The sequence below is a fragment of the Rousettus aegyptiacus genome, unplaced genomic scaffold, assembly GCF_014176215.1.
Source record: "Rousettus aegyptiacus isolate mRouAeg1 unplaced genomic scaffold, mRouAeg1.p scaffold_m13_p_10, whole genome shotgun sequence".
Classification (NCBI taxonomy): Eukaryota; Metazoa; Chordata; class Mammalia; order Chiroptera; family Pteropodidae; genus Rousettus; species Rousettus aegyptiacus.
In genome coordinates, this window is record NW_023416285.1 from 35,298,097 (window position 1) to 35,316,212 (window position 18,116).

Genomic DNA, 18,116 nt, shown 5'->3' on the forward strand with positions numbered 1-18,116 from the left:
GTCTTCACATCTTATATTTATATTCGCACTTCATATTCAGCTATATAATTTCCCAGTAGTATAAGTTATTTTTCTAAATAATACATAAGATTTAAAGGAAAATCCAAATCATTATTCAAACTACCTTAGCCATCTTAGTAATAAATTGTTGTAGGGACCTGAATAGTGGCTTCCAAAGACATCAAGCCCTATTACTAGAACCTGTGATTGTTACCCTATATAATAAGATCTTTGGACTTGTGATTAAGGATATTGTGACAGGGAGATTATCCTGAATTATCCAGTGGACCCAAAATACCATCACAAGTGTCTTTATAAGACAGAGGATGAGGGATATTTCACACACAGAGAGAAAAAGGAAGTAATCTCACCATGGAGGCAAAGACTGAAGTGATGTGGCCACAAGTTATTTAAATTGCAGAATCAGTTCATGGGCATTTTATATTTGTAAACACACACTAGAGAGTCAATTATTTTTTTTAGTTTTGACCTTGTTAAGTTCCCAAAGAAATAGCATAGGAATGAAATTCAAAATTAATTGGTAGGAAAAAAGATCATGCTCAAATTAGAGCTATTTTTTTACTTTCACATTTGGATATGGCAAGTTCAGAACATCAGAAGATCAATCACATAAAATCAACTACCAAATGTCAATTACAAAACTCCATTCCCATTCTTTTTTCTTTCTGTACTGGAACAAAAGTTTTGATCATTGAGCCTAGATTTAACTGTCATAAAAAATATTGTATTTATCAGCTATGCATACATGCATAGACATATATATCATTAATTTGAAAAGTTACATAAACAACTTTAAAAAAACAAAAAGAGAATAAAAATGTTTTCAAATCTCTAAAGAAAGATAGCATTCATTTTACCCTTTGAGTTAGTATTAGTTTAAGATATATTTTTTTTATAAATCCCCAAAGAGCTTTTAACCAGTACTGCATCATTAAATGAAAAATAAATGTCTACAAGAAGAAAGTCTTTACTGCTATCCTTGCTAAAAGATTGCTAGTTACATCTAGAAAGAAATACTAATGAGAGTGGTCAAATACACACCAAAAAAAAACATATTGAAAAATATATTTATCTCGTTAATAGAATTCAATTCAAATGCCAGCCAGGAGCTCCCTTGAGAAACTCTACAAATAAACACAGATTGGTTAGCTTCCTTCCCTTTTGTGATTGATATGTTCGTATCACATTTTAGCATTAAGTATATAATGCAATCACATTTGCCTATTTTAGAATGCTCATATGATGATTTCCAGTAATTGAACACAAAAGAAAAATAATAGTTTAGGAAAAATTCTGATAGTTTTATTTAAAAAGTAAGTGTTACGTAGAGCATATTTTTGCTACCCTTTAATAAAGACAAATGTCACAAACTATAAAAACCAATGTATTTCTTAATTTCTTTAAAGTGCAATATGATCAAATTTTACCAATGGATAATATTATATACCTGCAAGCTCCCTCTAAGATACCAAAATCAAGATAATTTTCTTTGATCCAACTGCATGACAGAACTCTTGAAAGAACCTGAACATACAATTTAACATCAGAGTTAAAATATAGCAGACTGAGTCTTCTTCATGAATTAATTTTTGGAATTAAGATTTTGTCTATAATTTTCCTATTTTTTATAAAAAAATAAAAATAAAGACAAATGATTTCAATTTGTCATAGATTATAAATCAAAGAAAAATTGAAGGCAGCTATATAAACAGTCTATTGGCTGCATCTGTTATATATGATACAATGATCTCTAATGTAGAGCATTTAGCCTACTCACCTCTTCGCTGCCATTTTTGAATAAACATGTCTTAAAGTACCATTAATCTAAGCAACGAGGGGTATTTTTCTTTCAAGAACAAAAACATTTTCAACTTTGGATCAGCTATACAACTGTAAAACCAAGAAGAAAAAAAACAATTTTGTGATACTTGTTTAGGTTAAAAGTTGGATATGATTCAGCCAATGAGAAGTTACATGAAAAAACTTAAAACACTGACATTAACTATTTTCTTTTTGACTATTATTCTTCTGTATTATGGTATTTCAAGAATAACTGTTCTGACATATCCTCAGAGAGCCAAGAGGAGGAAATTAGTAGTTTCATCACGGATTTAATATAATTTTTTAAATCCAACAATGATTAAAGGACTTTACTTATATAGCCATTTTAAGAACTATGCTAAAATGTGAAAGAACAAAAAAAGAAAAAGGACTAGCCATCTCTCTCGTTATTCAGAGCCTAAGATTACCAATTCCGAGGAAATACAAGTTAAATTTTTTCAAGTAATTCCAAAATAACCAAAAGTCAAATCAACAACTTCTCTTTATTAGAAAAATGATCAAAAGATATGTCAAAGAAAATATATGCCCACTTTCATAAATATCTTTTAAACTGTTCAATTGGGGCAATAAGCAATATAAACTATTCTCAAAAGGAAATCCTCTAGATTCAATCCTTTAAAATACAAAAAGGGACAAACGTGAACTAAGATTAGGTACCACACACAACACTGCCTTGAAATATGGAAATTTCTACATAACTGATAATGAGGGCTCCTTTCTTCCTTTCTTTCTCTTTCTCTCTCCTTCCACTTCTTTCTTTCTCTCCCTCTCTGTACAATTCTCTTTTCTTTCTTTTATAAAGGTTATAAGGGCTATGTGTGGTGAGGTAATACAGGTGGGAAAAAGGTATAAATGCTCACTGTTTAAGAAAAACTAGTCTGTGCCAATACATTGGAAAAACTGTTCAAGAACAGTTGACCCATGTGACCCCTGAAATGTTGCAAAGGTCATAGAGATCCAGAGTGATTGACACACAATGAGTACCATTTGGGCATCTGTAAAAGAGAACTTGGTAGTAGGGTTATTTTTACATTACACATGTCATTGCAAGCAAGTTGGGAAAAGAAAATACAGGTCGGTTGTTCTTTTACAGTATTTCATTTCACTATCCTTCTTGTGGGGTTACTAAAATATTAGCAGTGCCCTGCTTATGAGATATATGTGATCCCTTTCAAGGTGGGAGTTAGCACTGTTTTTAAGTGAAATATAAGAGCAACATTACAATTTCCAAATTCAATTTTAATAACTATATTAACATGACAAGGTTCTCAAGAACTGCCAAAGACAACAACAATGAACTGTTTACCTTGAGTAGCACATTTCACTGTGGGTCTCAAATTTTGTACCTCTGCCCACTTTACGTTGCTATCCATTTCTGACTATGCCACAACTGCCGTCGGCTCTCTCCACCATCCTCTCCTTTCTTCAGATTAATGCCTTCTATTAACGGTTTGTCTTCTACTGGTGGTTTTTTGATGGTCATTTTATAGGAATAGAAAGGCACCAAGAAATCTTGCCTGAAGTCATGTGACTCCAACTATACAACAGTGAGTGAACCCAGTTCCTGAGCACTGAATAAAGAATGTTTCTTTCTCGCCGATTAGAGAAAGCCAATTTCTTTTTCTGTTTATGTGAGAAAGAGGCATCCGTTCTTTGTTAGCTTGGTACTTACATGTGTTTCCAAAATTTTCAAAATAAAAAATGAAGGAAAAGAGAAGTCATTTTCTCTAAGGACATGTGTATGTATTTCTTCTTGGGAAGCCCACACACAACCTGGTGAAGAGTCCACTTCACACGAATGTGCTTTTCAAATATTTAAAAGGCACTGGGGTAAAGCTTCATTAAGAAGGAGTGAAATGACCCATTACTACAGACAGAGAGGGCCTGTCCCAGGATTGACTATAAATACCCAAGGCAGAGTCTCAAGCCAAAGCAGAATATTAAAAGTTAGCAAGTTTCCTCTTTGAGAAGGTAAAAGCATTTTTTTCAGTTTTTGAACATTATGATTCATTATTTCTCATCTTTAACCTTTACATGTCTTAGATAATAAAGGAATATTTTTATTATTTATTTATTATAGAGGAATATTTTTATCTTAAACGTGTCACACTGTTTCATTTTCCTTTTTCTAATAAAAATTAGCAACATTACAGCAAGAAAAAAATAAACTGTTCTTAGAATCATTAATAATAGTAACAATTTATTGAACTCCATAAATTCTTTGCACCTGTAATCTTCATTAAAACCTCACAGAACTGATTTCCCACTGTATGGATGAAGAAACTGAGGCTGAGACGGTAAAATTCCTCTCACTGGACTCCAATGCTCATTACAGTACATTTCCTTAGGAAACAGTATACTCATCCAATTGACAGAATGCACCAAAATATAAGAACCTTGATTTAGGAGCCTAGTAATTTTTAAAAGACTTTTGACAACCTCTCTCTAGTAATTCACCTATTCAAAAGTTGACAGATAAATGGAATCTGAGAAAAGAATCAGATATATCTCTCCCTCTCCTCCTGAACAAATCCTTGCATATCTTTCAAGGTCCAGTTCAGATATCATGTCTCCAAAGTCTCTTTACCCTCCATACTGATACAATTACTTCTTTTCTGGGTTATAGAATTTATTTAACTATTAATTGTGGTTAAAAGTTATTATTTTTTGTCCTCAGCTCCCAGTACGGTACTTAGTAAGTACACGTTCAATAAATCTTTGTGTTCGATAAATGCTTGTTAAAAGAATACATGTGCAAATAAAGCAGCTCAGCTATGAGGTCAGATAAAATCTCATCTCATCTAATTATGAATACAAGTCAAACCTTGTATTAACAAAGTTTCCCAAGCTTCAATGCCTACATGAATCATGTACAACTCTTATTAAAATGTAGATTCAGATTCTTGAGATCTGAGACTGTATTTCCAGTAATCTCTCTCAAGTGATGGCATTGCTTCTTGTTCTCAGACCACCTTTGGGTAGCAAGGACTTAAACTACTGGGATAGCACATACTGGGCCTAGTGAATGGTTTGGAAAGCTATATGTTCCTCTAGAGTGTTAACTTCTGTTTAGACCTGGCACCAAACCTCAAGTGATTAAACTTAATAACAGCAATTACGTGTTTATGTGTATTTCCCTAGATGAGACACAGCTTTTTTGAAAAGGACCATTTTTAACGATGTTTGTATATTCAGTCACAAGAGGTAGGACAGCGCTGCAGATGTAGGAGAGACTCAATTTAATATTAGTTAAGTAAATACAAAATTAAGTGCTCAAGGGTAAATGCTATCACTGATTTGTCTATCTCTCTGTCACAGTGCTTGACGTGCTAAAACACAGGAGAACTGCAGTAAACCGATGCTCAGTAAACGAACGAACAAGCAAATAAACCACTCCTTCCCTGTAAATAATCGGGTTTTCAATCACTTAATCCCAATTTCTGGCACTTAATAAATATTCAAACTGATCTGATAAGCCCTAGATAGTAATGAATTTACAATGTTATAGAGTTTATATGAATGATCTCTTTGCTGTTCTATTTTCAAATGTTATTTATTTTTTTTCAAATGCTACAAACTTTCATTTCAACATTTCCTTTTCGTTGTGCCAGGATTGAAATTTGTGGCCACTAGTGTTTTGTTTTTAAGTTTAGGATTACTGCCACTTCAAAAACCACTAGAACCAAAAAGATCAGTGTTAACCATGTGAATGTGAATGTGGGTTAACCACCACAATCCTCTTCACCCCATTTTCTTTTTAAGTATTAGGATATTAGCTTTACATACACACAAAAATTAATAATCTAGAAAGATATGAATAAAACTTTACATTTTTTTCCAAAATGTACCTTATTAAACAGCTTTTATTTCTTTCTGTTATTCAGAAAAATGTTTCTCATAATACAGAGAGAATGTGACCATTTCATTGAACCAAGTTTCACTAGTTTATCTCTGTGTATTTCAGTAAATTAAGATGTATGAAGTATGTATTATGGGAAAATGCTTAAAGTGTTTTAAGTTTTAATGTACCAAACAAGTATTAAGCACCTATTACATACAATGTACACACCAGGGTGCTGTGAGGAATAGCTCAATAAAGCTTTGAGAAAATTCATATAGGAAAACTTCATGAAAACAACAAAAAGGATAAAAAATAATTCAATTTAAATTATTACTTTTAAACTAAATTTTTAAACAAAAGAAGTTTTAAGGACATTCACTGGGTTTAAAAAGATGCATATTTCTCTTTTTCTCACCCCCTCCCCCATTCATATATTCATATGTTGAGGCTCCAACCCTCAATGTTATGGTTTTGGAGATGGAGCATTTGGGAGGTCATTAGGTTTAGATGAAATTACAAGGCGGGGGGAGGGGGCGCCTTACAATGGGATTAGTGCAGTTAGATTCTAAGCCGCCAGAGAGCCCTCTCCCTCTCTTCTCTCCTCTCCCTGTTTGTATCTCCCCTGTTGCCCTCCACAACCCCACCCGCCCGACCCTCATCCCCTGCCTGCCCCACCCTCACCCCCCACCCAAAGTGAGAATACAGTGAAAACTCAGTATAAGCCAGCAAGAACCCTCACCAGAACCACCATAGTGACACTCTGATCTCAGACTTCCAGCCTCCAGAGAAACTAAATTTCTGTTGTTTAAGCCGCCAACTCTATGATATTTTGTTATGGCAGCCTGAACTAATACAATTTTCCTTGTTGCCTTTTATACCTGTGCATGAGAATTATTCTAGGTCCTAATTCTGTAATCTAAACTGCCATGAATGTATTATTTTATGATATAGTAAGTCTTGAAAGTTGGAGTTAATAAATGTTCATTCTTTAATTGCCAATTGTTCATAAATATGAGAGAGAGAGAGAGAGAGAGAGAGAGAGAGAGAGAGAGAAAGAAACGAACTCCACATTTACTTTTAGCAAGTAACCCAGAAATATGCTTTGGGTGAGGGGTTACCTCATTAGCAATAAGTGCAGACATGCAGACATTCCCCTACACAAAACCTCTTTCAGCAGCATCAGAAAGAGAATGCTTTTTGCATGTGTCACTTCTCAGGTCCAAGCCTCTAGCACGCTTCTTGTTATATGCAATTAGCTCTATGCCAAGATTTAGTACATTTCATAATAAATCCCTTGACCGCATTAACTGTAGGCTTGGCAAAGATGGAAAGGCTCTATTCACGAAGGCAGAAAACAAGCCACAGGACTTACCCCACAGCAAAACTCACTTGCTGGATGCCAACACACTACAAATTTCAACAGCCTGCCATACCCTCCCTTCATCCCTCCCCCTCTATTTAGTGTGGAGGAGGGGGCAAAAAAACACAACCTGCCATGTGACTGTAATTAAAGAGTATATAAGAGTGAAAAAGCTATAGACAAATTTGGTTTGTTTACTTCTTCCTCCTTCTCTTCCTAAATCTTGTTACTAGCTTGTTCCCTTGACTAACGCTCTAAACCCACCAACCCCACAAAACCCTAAAATCACTTCACAGATGAGATCCAGCGTTTACCCTCATTTAAACAGTAACCATCTGTTGCTTACAGGAAGACCATGGCTCCTTCTAAGGTTTCCCGTTTGGAACACGAAGGCTGTAGGACATTATAGTTATTCTGTATGGGAAAGCTCTCTGCAGGAGAGCAGCATCGAGGAAAAAATTGGGGGAGGCTCAGGACTCATAAGCACTTCCTCTGCTCAAATCAGAACAGAGAGTAAAATCTTTTGTTTTTTTCAATGACCCTTTTTTGTATTGAAAGAACCAGAATTTTAGCCTTGCCAACTAGGGTACGAATAAGCTTTGGATCTGCACAGACCTAAATTTCCATCTTAACATTTTCATTTTACTAATTTGAGCCTCAATTTCTTCATCTGGGAGATGGAGATAATATAGTTGTCATAGTATTTAGACATGTTTGGCTCAGAAAACACCTATCACATATAAGATATTTGATAAATCTAGTATATTATGACATATTACTATTTTAAAAAAATTAACCACAGGCAAATTAAGACAAAAATACAAGCAAGGGATAAAATATCTTTACTAAAGTTCCACCAAGTTCCTTTTGGTAACACATTTGGAACATCACCTTTGTACTATTGACACAAAATAAATAAATAAATAAATAAATAAATAAATAAATAAATAAATAAAGTCATTAAGACAGAAGTCTCTGTTAGATCCCACATGAGACTTCCAGTACTGACTAAAATGAATAAAAGTTTATTATAAATTTCTTTCTCATTTGTTGAGTCTCCACTATACACTGAAAGATAAGGCTCCTAAAAGCCTATATATATATTTTAAATTTTCCTATTTCAGTTCAGTATTGTGTACTCTAAAATTTAGACTGTATTAATACTGGTAAAATGTCAGGTTTTCAGTGTAAGAAACAATGGCGCAAATGGTTTCCTTAGAGATCTATCACTAATAACTTTTTTAATGATAAAATCCAATAAAACAATTCAATCCCCTGTAAATAAACTTTTAACAAATTTGAAATTGGGACTAGCCTAGAAATTTTGGGTCATTTGGACCAACTTACTGCTTTATCTCTCTGTGCTTTATTTCCTTTATCTGTAATATGATTAATAATAGTGCCTACCTCATACAATTGTGAAGAATGAGATGTTTGCAAGGTGCATCAAAAAGTCCATAGGAAGCACTTAGTCTCATCATTACTATTGTATTATTCGTGCTACTTACTACATGATGAACAACATAGTCACAGTCAGTTTGCATTTGCCAAATACAACCTACATTTCCCTACCCCTGTGCCTTTAGTAAGAGAATGTTAACTACCACGATCTTCCCCATTTTTGCCTGTCAGAAATGCTTCCCTATTCTCTGAGACCCAAATCGGAAGTCACCATCTCCAAGGCCTTCCTCAATCCTACCACTTGTAATTTATCATCGTCCCTGGTACCACCATCACACTGTGTAAAAAAAAATAGTAGGTACATACAATATTTTCAATTATACACACATAGAGGGTGCAAATGAAACAGAAGGAAGAAAGGAAGGAGCTAAGGAGGGATGCAAAGACAGGAGGAGAGAAAGGACAAGAATATAGACCAAGGAATGAAAAGGGCTTACCTAGGTGACAGAATTAACAGAAATAATTATTTTCTTCTTTTTGTATTTCGTACTTTCTAATTGGCCTAAAATAAAGATGTCTAACTCATGTAATTTAAAAAAAATGAAGATTACTTTTTACAAATAAAAACAAGGCATAACTGGGTTATCCCAAAATAAGTAAAAGAAGGGAGCATTGAGCAGGAAACAGCTCAGAAAAAATCTGTTCAGATGAAGGTCCTCATAGGTCCTCACCTACCAAGTGTAGTAACAAGCGCTTCTTTTACTTAAAAGAATGCGATAAAGTATAAATAATAAAATGATATAAAAGTACTTGTAAACTGCAAAAGTGAGATAAATAAAAAAATATTACTTGAGTTTTAATTGTACTGAATACCTACTACATGTGAAATAGGATTTACATTATCCAGGCCACAGGTACAGAAGAAAAACAGCACAGGGTTTGGAGTCCTTCTGCCTGACATGAAGACCCAGATCCTCCACAAACGGAACAACTGTAGAAATATTAAATCAGATACTGAGAATTTTCCTGTAGTACTCGATCAATTCTGCCACTGGAATAATGACTGTAATTAGCCATGTCTACTGGGAGTTTCTCCAAAGCAAAAGAGGATTTTGTTTTCTTGTTTTTTATCTTAGCACACACTAGGAAAAATGGAAAGTTTGCTGAATTAAGCATTAGAACTGATAAAATGAATTTTCAATTCTTATGATAGGTTTTTTTTTTTTTTTTGAACCCAAAAGCACTGTAACCTTAATGGCAGTGAAGATTCATGCCACCACTGTTGTACAAACTTAGTGCATCTGCTCTTGGTCTTCTTTCTGTAAACTTGTCCTTTCTGTTCCCTTCAACACTCCTTATGTTTCATTTGGGTTAGGAAATTCTGCTTTTAATGCATAGTCATCAGAGAATGTTATTCTTTTTTTTTTTTTTTTTAGTTTTTAAAAATCTGATTAAAGGTAGGTTATCATATACTTAAATGTTTGTTGAATATACTAAATTCTGGTTAGAGTATAGACATAGTTGTTTTTTTGTTTTTTGTTTTTTGTTTTCCTAATTCTTGGCTGTTTTTCAGGGCTGAGCAGCTATTTTTCTTTACCTGATTGTGTTGTTGATTTGTGTGAAATTCATTTCCTGATTTTCTTCAACATATCTGTATAGATTGCATTTTTCTTTTGTTCATTTTGTGATACTGGAATATTTTTGGTGCTCTCTTCTGTCAGTCTGACAATCTCCATGTAGTTTTAGCTGGTGTATTTGGTTCACTTGCCTGTTTATTTGATTTGATAGTAGAGGGGAAAGGGTTGTGAGTTCTCTAAGACTGTAGTTTCCTTTTGCTTTTTAGAATCCAAAATCTAGCCCCTTTCCCATTTTTCCACTACCATCTAATTGCAAAAGAATCCTTCTTCCTCCCTTTTTACCTTTTTTCCCCTCCCTGAGAAGCTATACATTTATAAAACTGGCCCACAAAATTGTTGATCTGGCCCTTTAAATTACACATACTTTAAAATCCATTTCCTGAAGTCTTGCTCTGAGTTGCCCAGTTTCTTTTCCAGTGTTTTCAAATGTTAGTTGTAGTTAATCTCTGGTAGTCTCTCCAACTTTTCCTCAGAGTCTCTAGCCAGCATCCCTCTACTTCCTCCCAGATTTCCTCTGTCTGCATTTGTATACAGTAAAGCTCTCCAGGAGTGTGAAAGACTGCAGGGCCTGTAGTTGTTTTTCAATCTGCATATCCTCTGTCTTCAAGAAACGTAGTAGTTGTGAATTTATCTCACATCATTTAGAAAGGAGATTTGGGGAAGCTACTTACTATGCTACCCTCCAATGTCTTCTTCTACCTAGAAAGTCTCTGGTCATTTTTTAAAATGTTTCCCATGTCTTTGAAAAAAATATGTACTCAACAATTTTGTAGTGTAGGATGCAACACAGATATTTTATCAAATATAGTACTTTTGTGGCTCCACTCTCCTATATGCTTACCGATTTGGGACTTGCTTGCCTGGTCAATTAATAACGAAGAACATTGTATTCAAATATCCTACTGAAAAGGTCCATTTATGAATTTCTACTTGTAGTTCAGTTAATGTTAGCTTTGTAAAAATAAAGTTAAGTCATGCTTTTAGAGACACACAAAAATGTTGTATCTTTCAGGGTATCTGAACCTTGTCCCAAAATGAAGTGACCTTGTTTCATCTGTTGTAATATTTCTTCATGTGTTATTTCTTCTTATGTTTTATCTAACCAAGCTTATTTTTATTATGATTTGACTAATACATGTTTTCATCTTGTATTTCCAACCATTTTGTAACTTATATTTTGGGCATGGTACTTGCAAATAGACTATAGCTGAGTGATTTGTTCAATGTTGTGAGACTGTATCTTTGAACTAAAAAGTACAGTACATTTACATTTATTTTGATTGCTGTTATATTTGGACTTATCTCTATTGTCATATTTCCCACTTTTACTAAGCTTTCTTCTTGAAGAAAATTTATGATACAAGTACATTCTGTCACTGAAAATGCCACATTTACAGAATTGGGTCACCTGGGCTGTCAAATCCAGATCTCTCTTATTTTTCTGGACTCATGTTTTCTTATTTTTGGCCTCTGAAGATTTTCCTTAGTATCTGGTCAGTTAGCAATACATTTAAAATTATATTTAACATCGTACTGCACTTCTTATTACATATTTTAAAATCCTTAAAAGATGTTTTAAAAATATTTATTCAGCCATAATGTCAAAAATGGAAGTCAAGTGTTCCTTTTCTATATAAATTTAATATTTAGTTTAAAAAGCACGGGACAATCATAGACTTTTGGCAAAATGTCTTTTGCACAAGTATCTTCTCTGGTAGCTCCAATGGCTCCAGTGGGGGGAAAAAAAACAGATACTTTGTGTTCCCCTCTTGTGATTTTTAAAACAAATCAGAATAGCAAAACATTCACATTCCACCATTTTATAAACATTTTTAAGAACAGACAGATGCACTTGTTTGATCTTATTAAACACAAATAATGATTTTCTAAATAAAGATGCTACATTTTCAATTATCTTCTTTTTATTCATCAGTGACTGGATGGAAAGGGCATTACTATCTGTGTATCTATTAGGTACTGCTACAAAAATAATCTACCCTAAAATTCAGTGGCTCCAAACATTAATTCCTGCTCATGAGACTATGAGTAAGCTGGAAGGTTCTTCAGGTCTCAACTGGGCTTATTCAAGTAGGTGTGGTCAGGTGCAGGTGGGGTAGGTGGCTCTGTTCATCTCACTTGGAATCTTTTATATGTTTCAGAGTCAGCAGTCTGGTGGCTAGTCTAGGTGGCTAGCCTTGAATACGACAACTTGGCTATGATCTACATAACTGGTCATCTTTCACCAAGCTAGCCTGTCCTTGTTCTTACAGCAGTGACAGGATTCCAAAAGATAACAGAAGCAAGCAAGGACTCTTGAGGCTTAGGGTAGGAATTAGCATACCTTTACTTCTGCCACATTTTAATGGCAAAAGCAAATAAGACCAGATTCAAGAAGTAGAGAGGCAGATTCTACTTCTTAAGAGAAAGAACTGGGAAGTCACATTGCAGAGGATATAGATACAAGTAAAAGGGAAGAACTAGAATCATTTTTGCAACCAATAAACCACAATCTGTAAATATGAAAATAAGTTTGAATTTGAAATTTCATGAGATGTTATCCTATTAGTGTCTTAAAATTCTATAGCCAAATAAGGTTATGTAAATATTCTAATACTTCCCTGGAGTGGTCATAACTTTCACCTGACTTGAAGGGATCCTCCATTTAGTGGATTTGAGGTCAATTTTTCAGATGAGGCTAGAAGAGTGGGCAGCTAGTTAAGATTCTAGAGCACTAGAAATCTATTAAAGGATTTTAAATGAGGAAGTTATGTCCTTAGTTTTAAATCTTTAAAGGATTACTTTAGCTTGAGTGTGGAAAGTAGATCAACATGGACTAGGTTAGAATCAGAAAAAATCTTATAGTAGGTTATACTTTATAGCAGTTGTTTAGACAAAAGCCAGTGCCCTAGATCAGAGTATTGACAGTTGAGACTTGGGAGGGTAATTACAGAGTAGAACTGACTATAGTGCTAAATATGTTTTCAACACACCTACTATGTTCCAAATACTCTAGTAAATTCTGGGGATCCAATACTACTGGAATTTTCAGCTTAATGAAGAAGAGAGACATGAATCAAAAAATCACATGCTTCTCAAAGTATGGCTGAAAAATCATTTGCTCTATCCTATATAGTTTAATTGCAAATATATCCAATTTATTGACTTATCTTTAGTCCCACAAAAGTTGTAAAATATGGGTCACAGACACCTGCTCTTGCCCATGTTTGTTAAGCTATTAATGTTTTTCCTACAATGTGAATGTAAATGCTTTAGTGGTGAAATTATTTTCTATTTTGTTATTGTTCCTACTATACTACTCTGCTCCCAATCCACTCTACTCCCATCAACCTCAAGGCATACAAGTTTCGACCTCTGGATAAAAAATTAGTGTAATTAAAATTTGGAAAAATCATGATAATGAAACAAAAATGATTTATAAAGAGAAAAAGTTAGGTTAAACAAGCATTTTATATTCTGTACCTTAAAATTTCTATTTTTATATATATCAACCAAAGAGCAATAAAGAATTCTCCATCTAGAAACCATCTTTTAAGTAATCATATGAAATACTTAGGAAATCTATTAAAGAGCATATTATGTAATATATAATATTACATTATAATATGTATTCCCCTTTTATAAAAATCAACTTATTAATAAGTTGTTTGATGTTTCACATGAATAATCTCAAATACTTTGTGAAAATAGAAGAAAGGTGTAAACAACAAATGTGGATTAGTAATGAACAAAAAAGCCTTGGGGAATAAGCTATCACAGTAATATTTGATTAGTAGCAGAGATAGGAAGTGTCAGATAAGGCCATCTAGAATGTCAACAGGATGGAATGCAAAAACTCTCTGTTCTCTCTTGTTTTTTGAACACAGACTCCTGAGAGGCTCTGAAGACATGGACCAAAAAGTGTGCATACGAACAAATTTGACATGTAGTAACAGAGTTAACAGACACTCTGTCCCAAAAAGCTACCTCAGATTCACAATCACCTTATAAAAGAAAGAGTCCTGGACTGGAATTCAGCCAACACAGTTGCCTTCTCAATGGAGGAGGAAAGTTCTTATCAAGAGAACTCTATTACTTTTTCAGGTCTCATTTTCAATGTTTCAATGGATGCTTCTAGGAAAGGTAATCAGCAGAAAGAACCTGCACTAAGAACTGGATAGTGTCAAAAAACCCACGGTAACTTGGAGCAGGAGAAGGAGGAGGAGAATGAAAAGAAGAGCCCACCATGTCTCATAATTTTTCCTGGTGCCAATTATGATTCTAAATTTAAGGTGAGGAGCTTTACATTTAATTTTCATTGCCAACCAATCAGAGCAGTGATAACTTTTTAAACTTACTAATTCCTACATTTATGACTATGCTACCCGATAAATGCTCTTTGAAAATATATATATATATATTTTTTACTTCTATCTCATGATCTTTGAGGAAGTCTAAAGAATCCTATTTGAAAACTACAGACACTTACTATCTCTTTTAGAAGTACTGAGTCAGACTGACCTAAACTCAAATCTTCACTCTACTGATTCTAGCCAGGTTTTATAAAGTCTCTACTTCTGATTTTCCACATCTATAAAAAGAATAGGTTATAATATTCCCTCTCCTTTAAAGAAGTCTTTGACAAGATGAAACGAAATAATGTACACTGGGGGCTTAGAACATAGTACCTGACAAACAGAAGGCAATTTTAACAAACAACAACAATAATGAAAGGGAAAGGCAAAATGGCAAACCTCCAGCTAAATCTTTATGTATCTCCACTCCTATCTGCCACCTCCAAGCTAAACTCTGATGAGGAGAATATTATTTCTTATTTCCAAGATACGGCAAAGTTATATGTGTTCCCATATGAAAACATTTATCTGGTGATAGAATAGTTCTTGCTTCCTGAAATAGAAAAGACACAAAAGCCTATCACACTTCCTTCTGCATGCCATTTAGAAAATACCCTCCGAAAAGAAAGACAGAAATAAAAAAATTAAACAATCTACAGAAAGATGTCCTCCTCCCCAGTCCTTCAAAGGAGAAAGAGTAGTAAGAGATAGGAACGTATGAGCCTTTTTCATACCAGTAATTCCAAACTTTGCTGTCAATTAGCTTCCCAAGATAGTTTTTAAAAAATATAGTCCTGAGTCTGGAAGCCAGAATGTGGAATCACAATCTTTTAGAGAAGAGAATAAGCATATTTCAAAACCTCACAAATTTGCCCAGATGCACAGCCGGGGTTGAGATGCTGTCTTACGCTTTAGAGTCTTTCATTTCACTATAAATACTACTCCAGTACCTAAGCCTATTTTACAAAGATTACTTTTAGAGCTTGAAGGCATCATAACCCTCTGCCATCGAAGAAAAGAAAGCCTAGAGAGGTGAAAACATTTGCCTAAGCCTAAAATTTGCACCTACCTCCTTTCACTGCCAAGTTCTTGTGTTGCATCTTTATCACCCACAAGCCTTTGAAAGAAAAAAAAAGATTTTTTTTTAACCTTTAAAAGCTGATGAAAATATCTTTTTAATTCCTTGTATTGAGGGCAAATTAGCTGTTCTGCCTTGAATTTATAGAGACAACCATGATTTAGAAAGTACTCCCTGAAATTCTGCCAGTTCTTGAATGAGAACCACTCAAAGATGCTCGGTCTTCAGCTGCTTTAAAAAAGGGCTTTCCTGCTATGAAAACTTTTAGTAAATGACAAACATACACATACTTCGACAGTACTTACATGTTTTTTAAAAAAGAAAATGACACTAATAAATAGAAGGGATTTTCATATTGTTTTGCCATATTATATGATAGGATGTTCTATAAAAAAATTATTTTGTTAGTTTGATAATCACTTCCCTTAGACACTGGGTGAAAGCCACAGATAAATCTACAATTATTCAAATTTAATCTAGGGAATCTAAATAATCCATATGGTTGGTATACCTACAGTATTTTCATTATACAAAGTTTTTTTAAATATGAAACTGTGTATTAAAAACTTATTATTTATTGTATAATTAAGCATTGTCATACACACACTGATTTGATGACATTGAGATATATATATAAGCTATGGTTAGAAAAAAATATTTTCCTAAGATATTGCTCTAATTCTATAATAATAGAAACATTTTTTACAAAATCCTCTGGAACATCAAGAGATAAAGAAATCACTGGATATTAGAAAAATGAGAATCATATATTTCATAAATCAAGTGTCTTCCATGATGCTTTCAATTGCTACCTTAATCATTTTAGGAGTACCTTTGTCTGCTCTGTTTTACTAGGAAGTGTGGAGTAGGGCAAAAGAGAATGGGACCTGAAGTCACATGACCAGTTCAAATGCCAGTTCTACCACTTAATGGGTAGGTAATCTCAGATAGGTAACTGAATCACTCTCTGTCTTCTATCATCTGCAAAACAGCTGTAATAGTAATTACTTCCTAAGAGTATTATGAAGAGTGAATAATAGAATAGGTGCATGTATGTACAGAAATACAGTACACGCCCCACCTATTAACTTTTACTTCAAGCAAAATGGTAATTTTATTTTGGCATTCTAAATCTGGAAACTAGAAGAATAAATAAAAAGTCATTAGACCTGAATAGACAATATAAAACCTCTATAATTCAATAAATTCGCTGAAATTAAAGATAAGTAACAACGCACAAAAATATTTGACATGATAGCCAAAGAACCAATAATCTTAATTAAATTGAATAAGGATCTCAAATAAATTAGTAATAAGCTAAAACTACAAAAGATAAATTGGATAAAAATAAAGGAAACTCACAGAAAGCGAAGTACAAATGTCTATTGGAATAAGTATATCAGAAGTCAAAAAAGGAAGTAGAACTTCGGAAGGGATCAAAGTATATTAGAACAATGAAATACAAATCACCCCCATCTAATTACCAACGTTTTTAGTAATAATAATACCCAGTGAAACCAGTTCCCTTATATACTCTTGAAATAATACAAATCATAAAGCATTCTGGAAAGTAATGTTGCAATATGTTTCAAGAGCCTTAAAAAATGTTCCCGATTATTGATCTAGTTATTCCACTTTATCTACAATATATATCCACAGGAATATACTGTAGAGATCTGAAACAATACAATAGAAACAATCTGAAACAATACAATACAGTACAGCTATTAGAATTGTGTTTCAGAAGACCATTCAACAGTAAACCTAGTGTGATTCCAATTTATTACTAAATCCATTAAGTTTCAACTGTACAATTTAACAGTATGTTGTATATACATTGCATTGTGTGTTCATCACCCATAGTTAGATTTCCTTCCATCATCACATATTTAACCCTTTTTACCCCTAACTACCTGCTCCCCTTCCCTGCTTCCCTCTGGTAACCACTAGTCCACTGAACATATCCATGAGTCTCTGTTTGTTATGTTTGCTTGTTGCTTTTAGATTTATATCCTACATATAAGTGATATTATGTGGTTTTAAACTTTTCCTGTCTGATTTATTTCACTTAGCATGATTATTTTAAATCTATCCATTTTGTCACAAATAGCAGTATTTCATCTCTTCTTATGGCTGAGTAATATTCCATTGGATATATGCACTGCATCTTTATCCAGTCATCTATTGTAGGACACTTTGGTTGCTTCCATGTCCTGGCCACTGTGAACAATGCTGCTATGAACATCAGGGTACATATATCTTTTCAGATCATTATTTTCAGGATTTTTGGGTAAATACCTAGAAGAGGGATTGCTGGATTATATGGCATTTTAGTTTTTTTGAGAAACTTCCATACTGTTTTCCACGGTGGTTGTACTAATTTGCAGTCCCACCGGCAGTGTATGGGAGTTTCTTTTTCTCTAATTTAAATACAGAAAGAGATTGAGAGATAGAGATGAGAGGAGACATATAAATGTTAACAATGAGGTGGTAAAATTCCTTTCACCTTTGCTATCTCGATAATCAACATAGATTTGTTTCAGTAATAAACATATTTTAATTAAATATTATATTTCTAGACAAT

General features: G+C 33.7%; 1 protein-coding gene across 2 annotated transcripts in view; it reads right to left on the reverse strand.

Moving 5' to 3' along the window:
* Window positions 1–18,116, reverse strand: part of BMPR1B (bone morphogenetic protein receptor type 1B) — a 326,532-nt gene that overhangs the window by 214,397 nt on the left and 94,019 nt on the right. The window contains exon 1 of one of the 2 annotated variants that reach the window (XM_036227684.1): window positions 15,524–17,536. The exons of the other annotated variant lie outside the window; for it this stretch is intronic. Within the exon in view, the coding sequence (XP_036083577.1) occupies window positions 15,524–15,554 (31 nt within the window). The 5' untranslated portion in view covers window positions 15,555–17,536. Of the gene's footprint in view, window positions 1–15,523; window positions 17,537–18,116 lie in introns of those variants that run through there. 2 annotated transcript variants of the gene reach the window in all.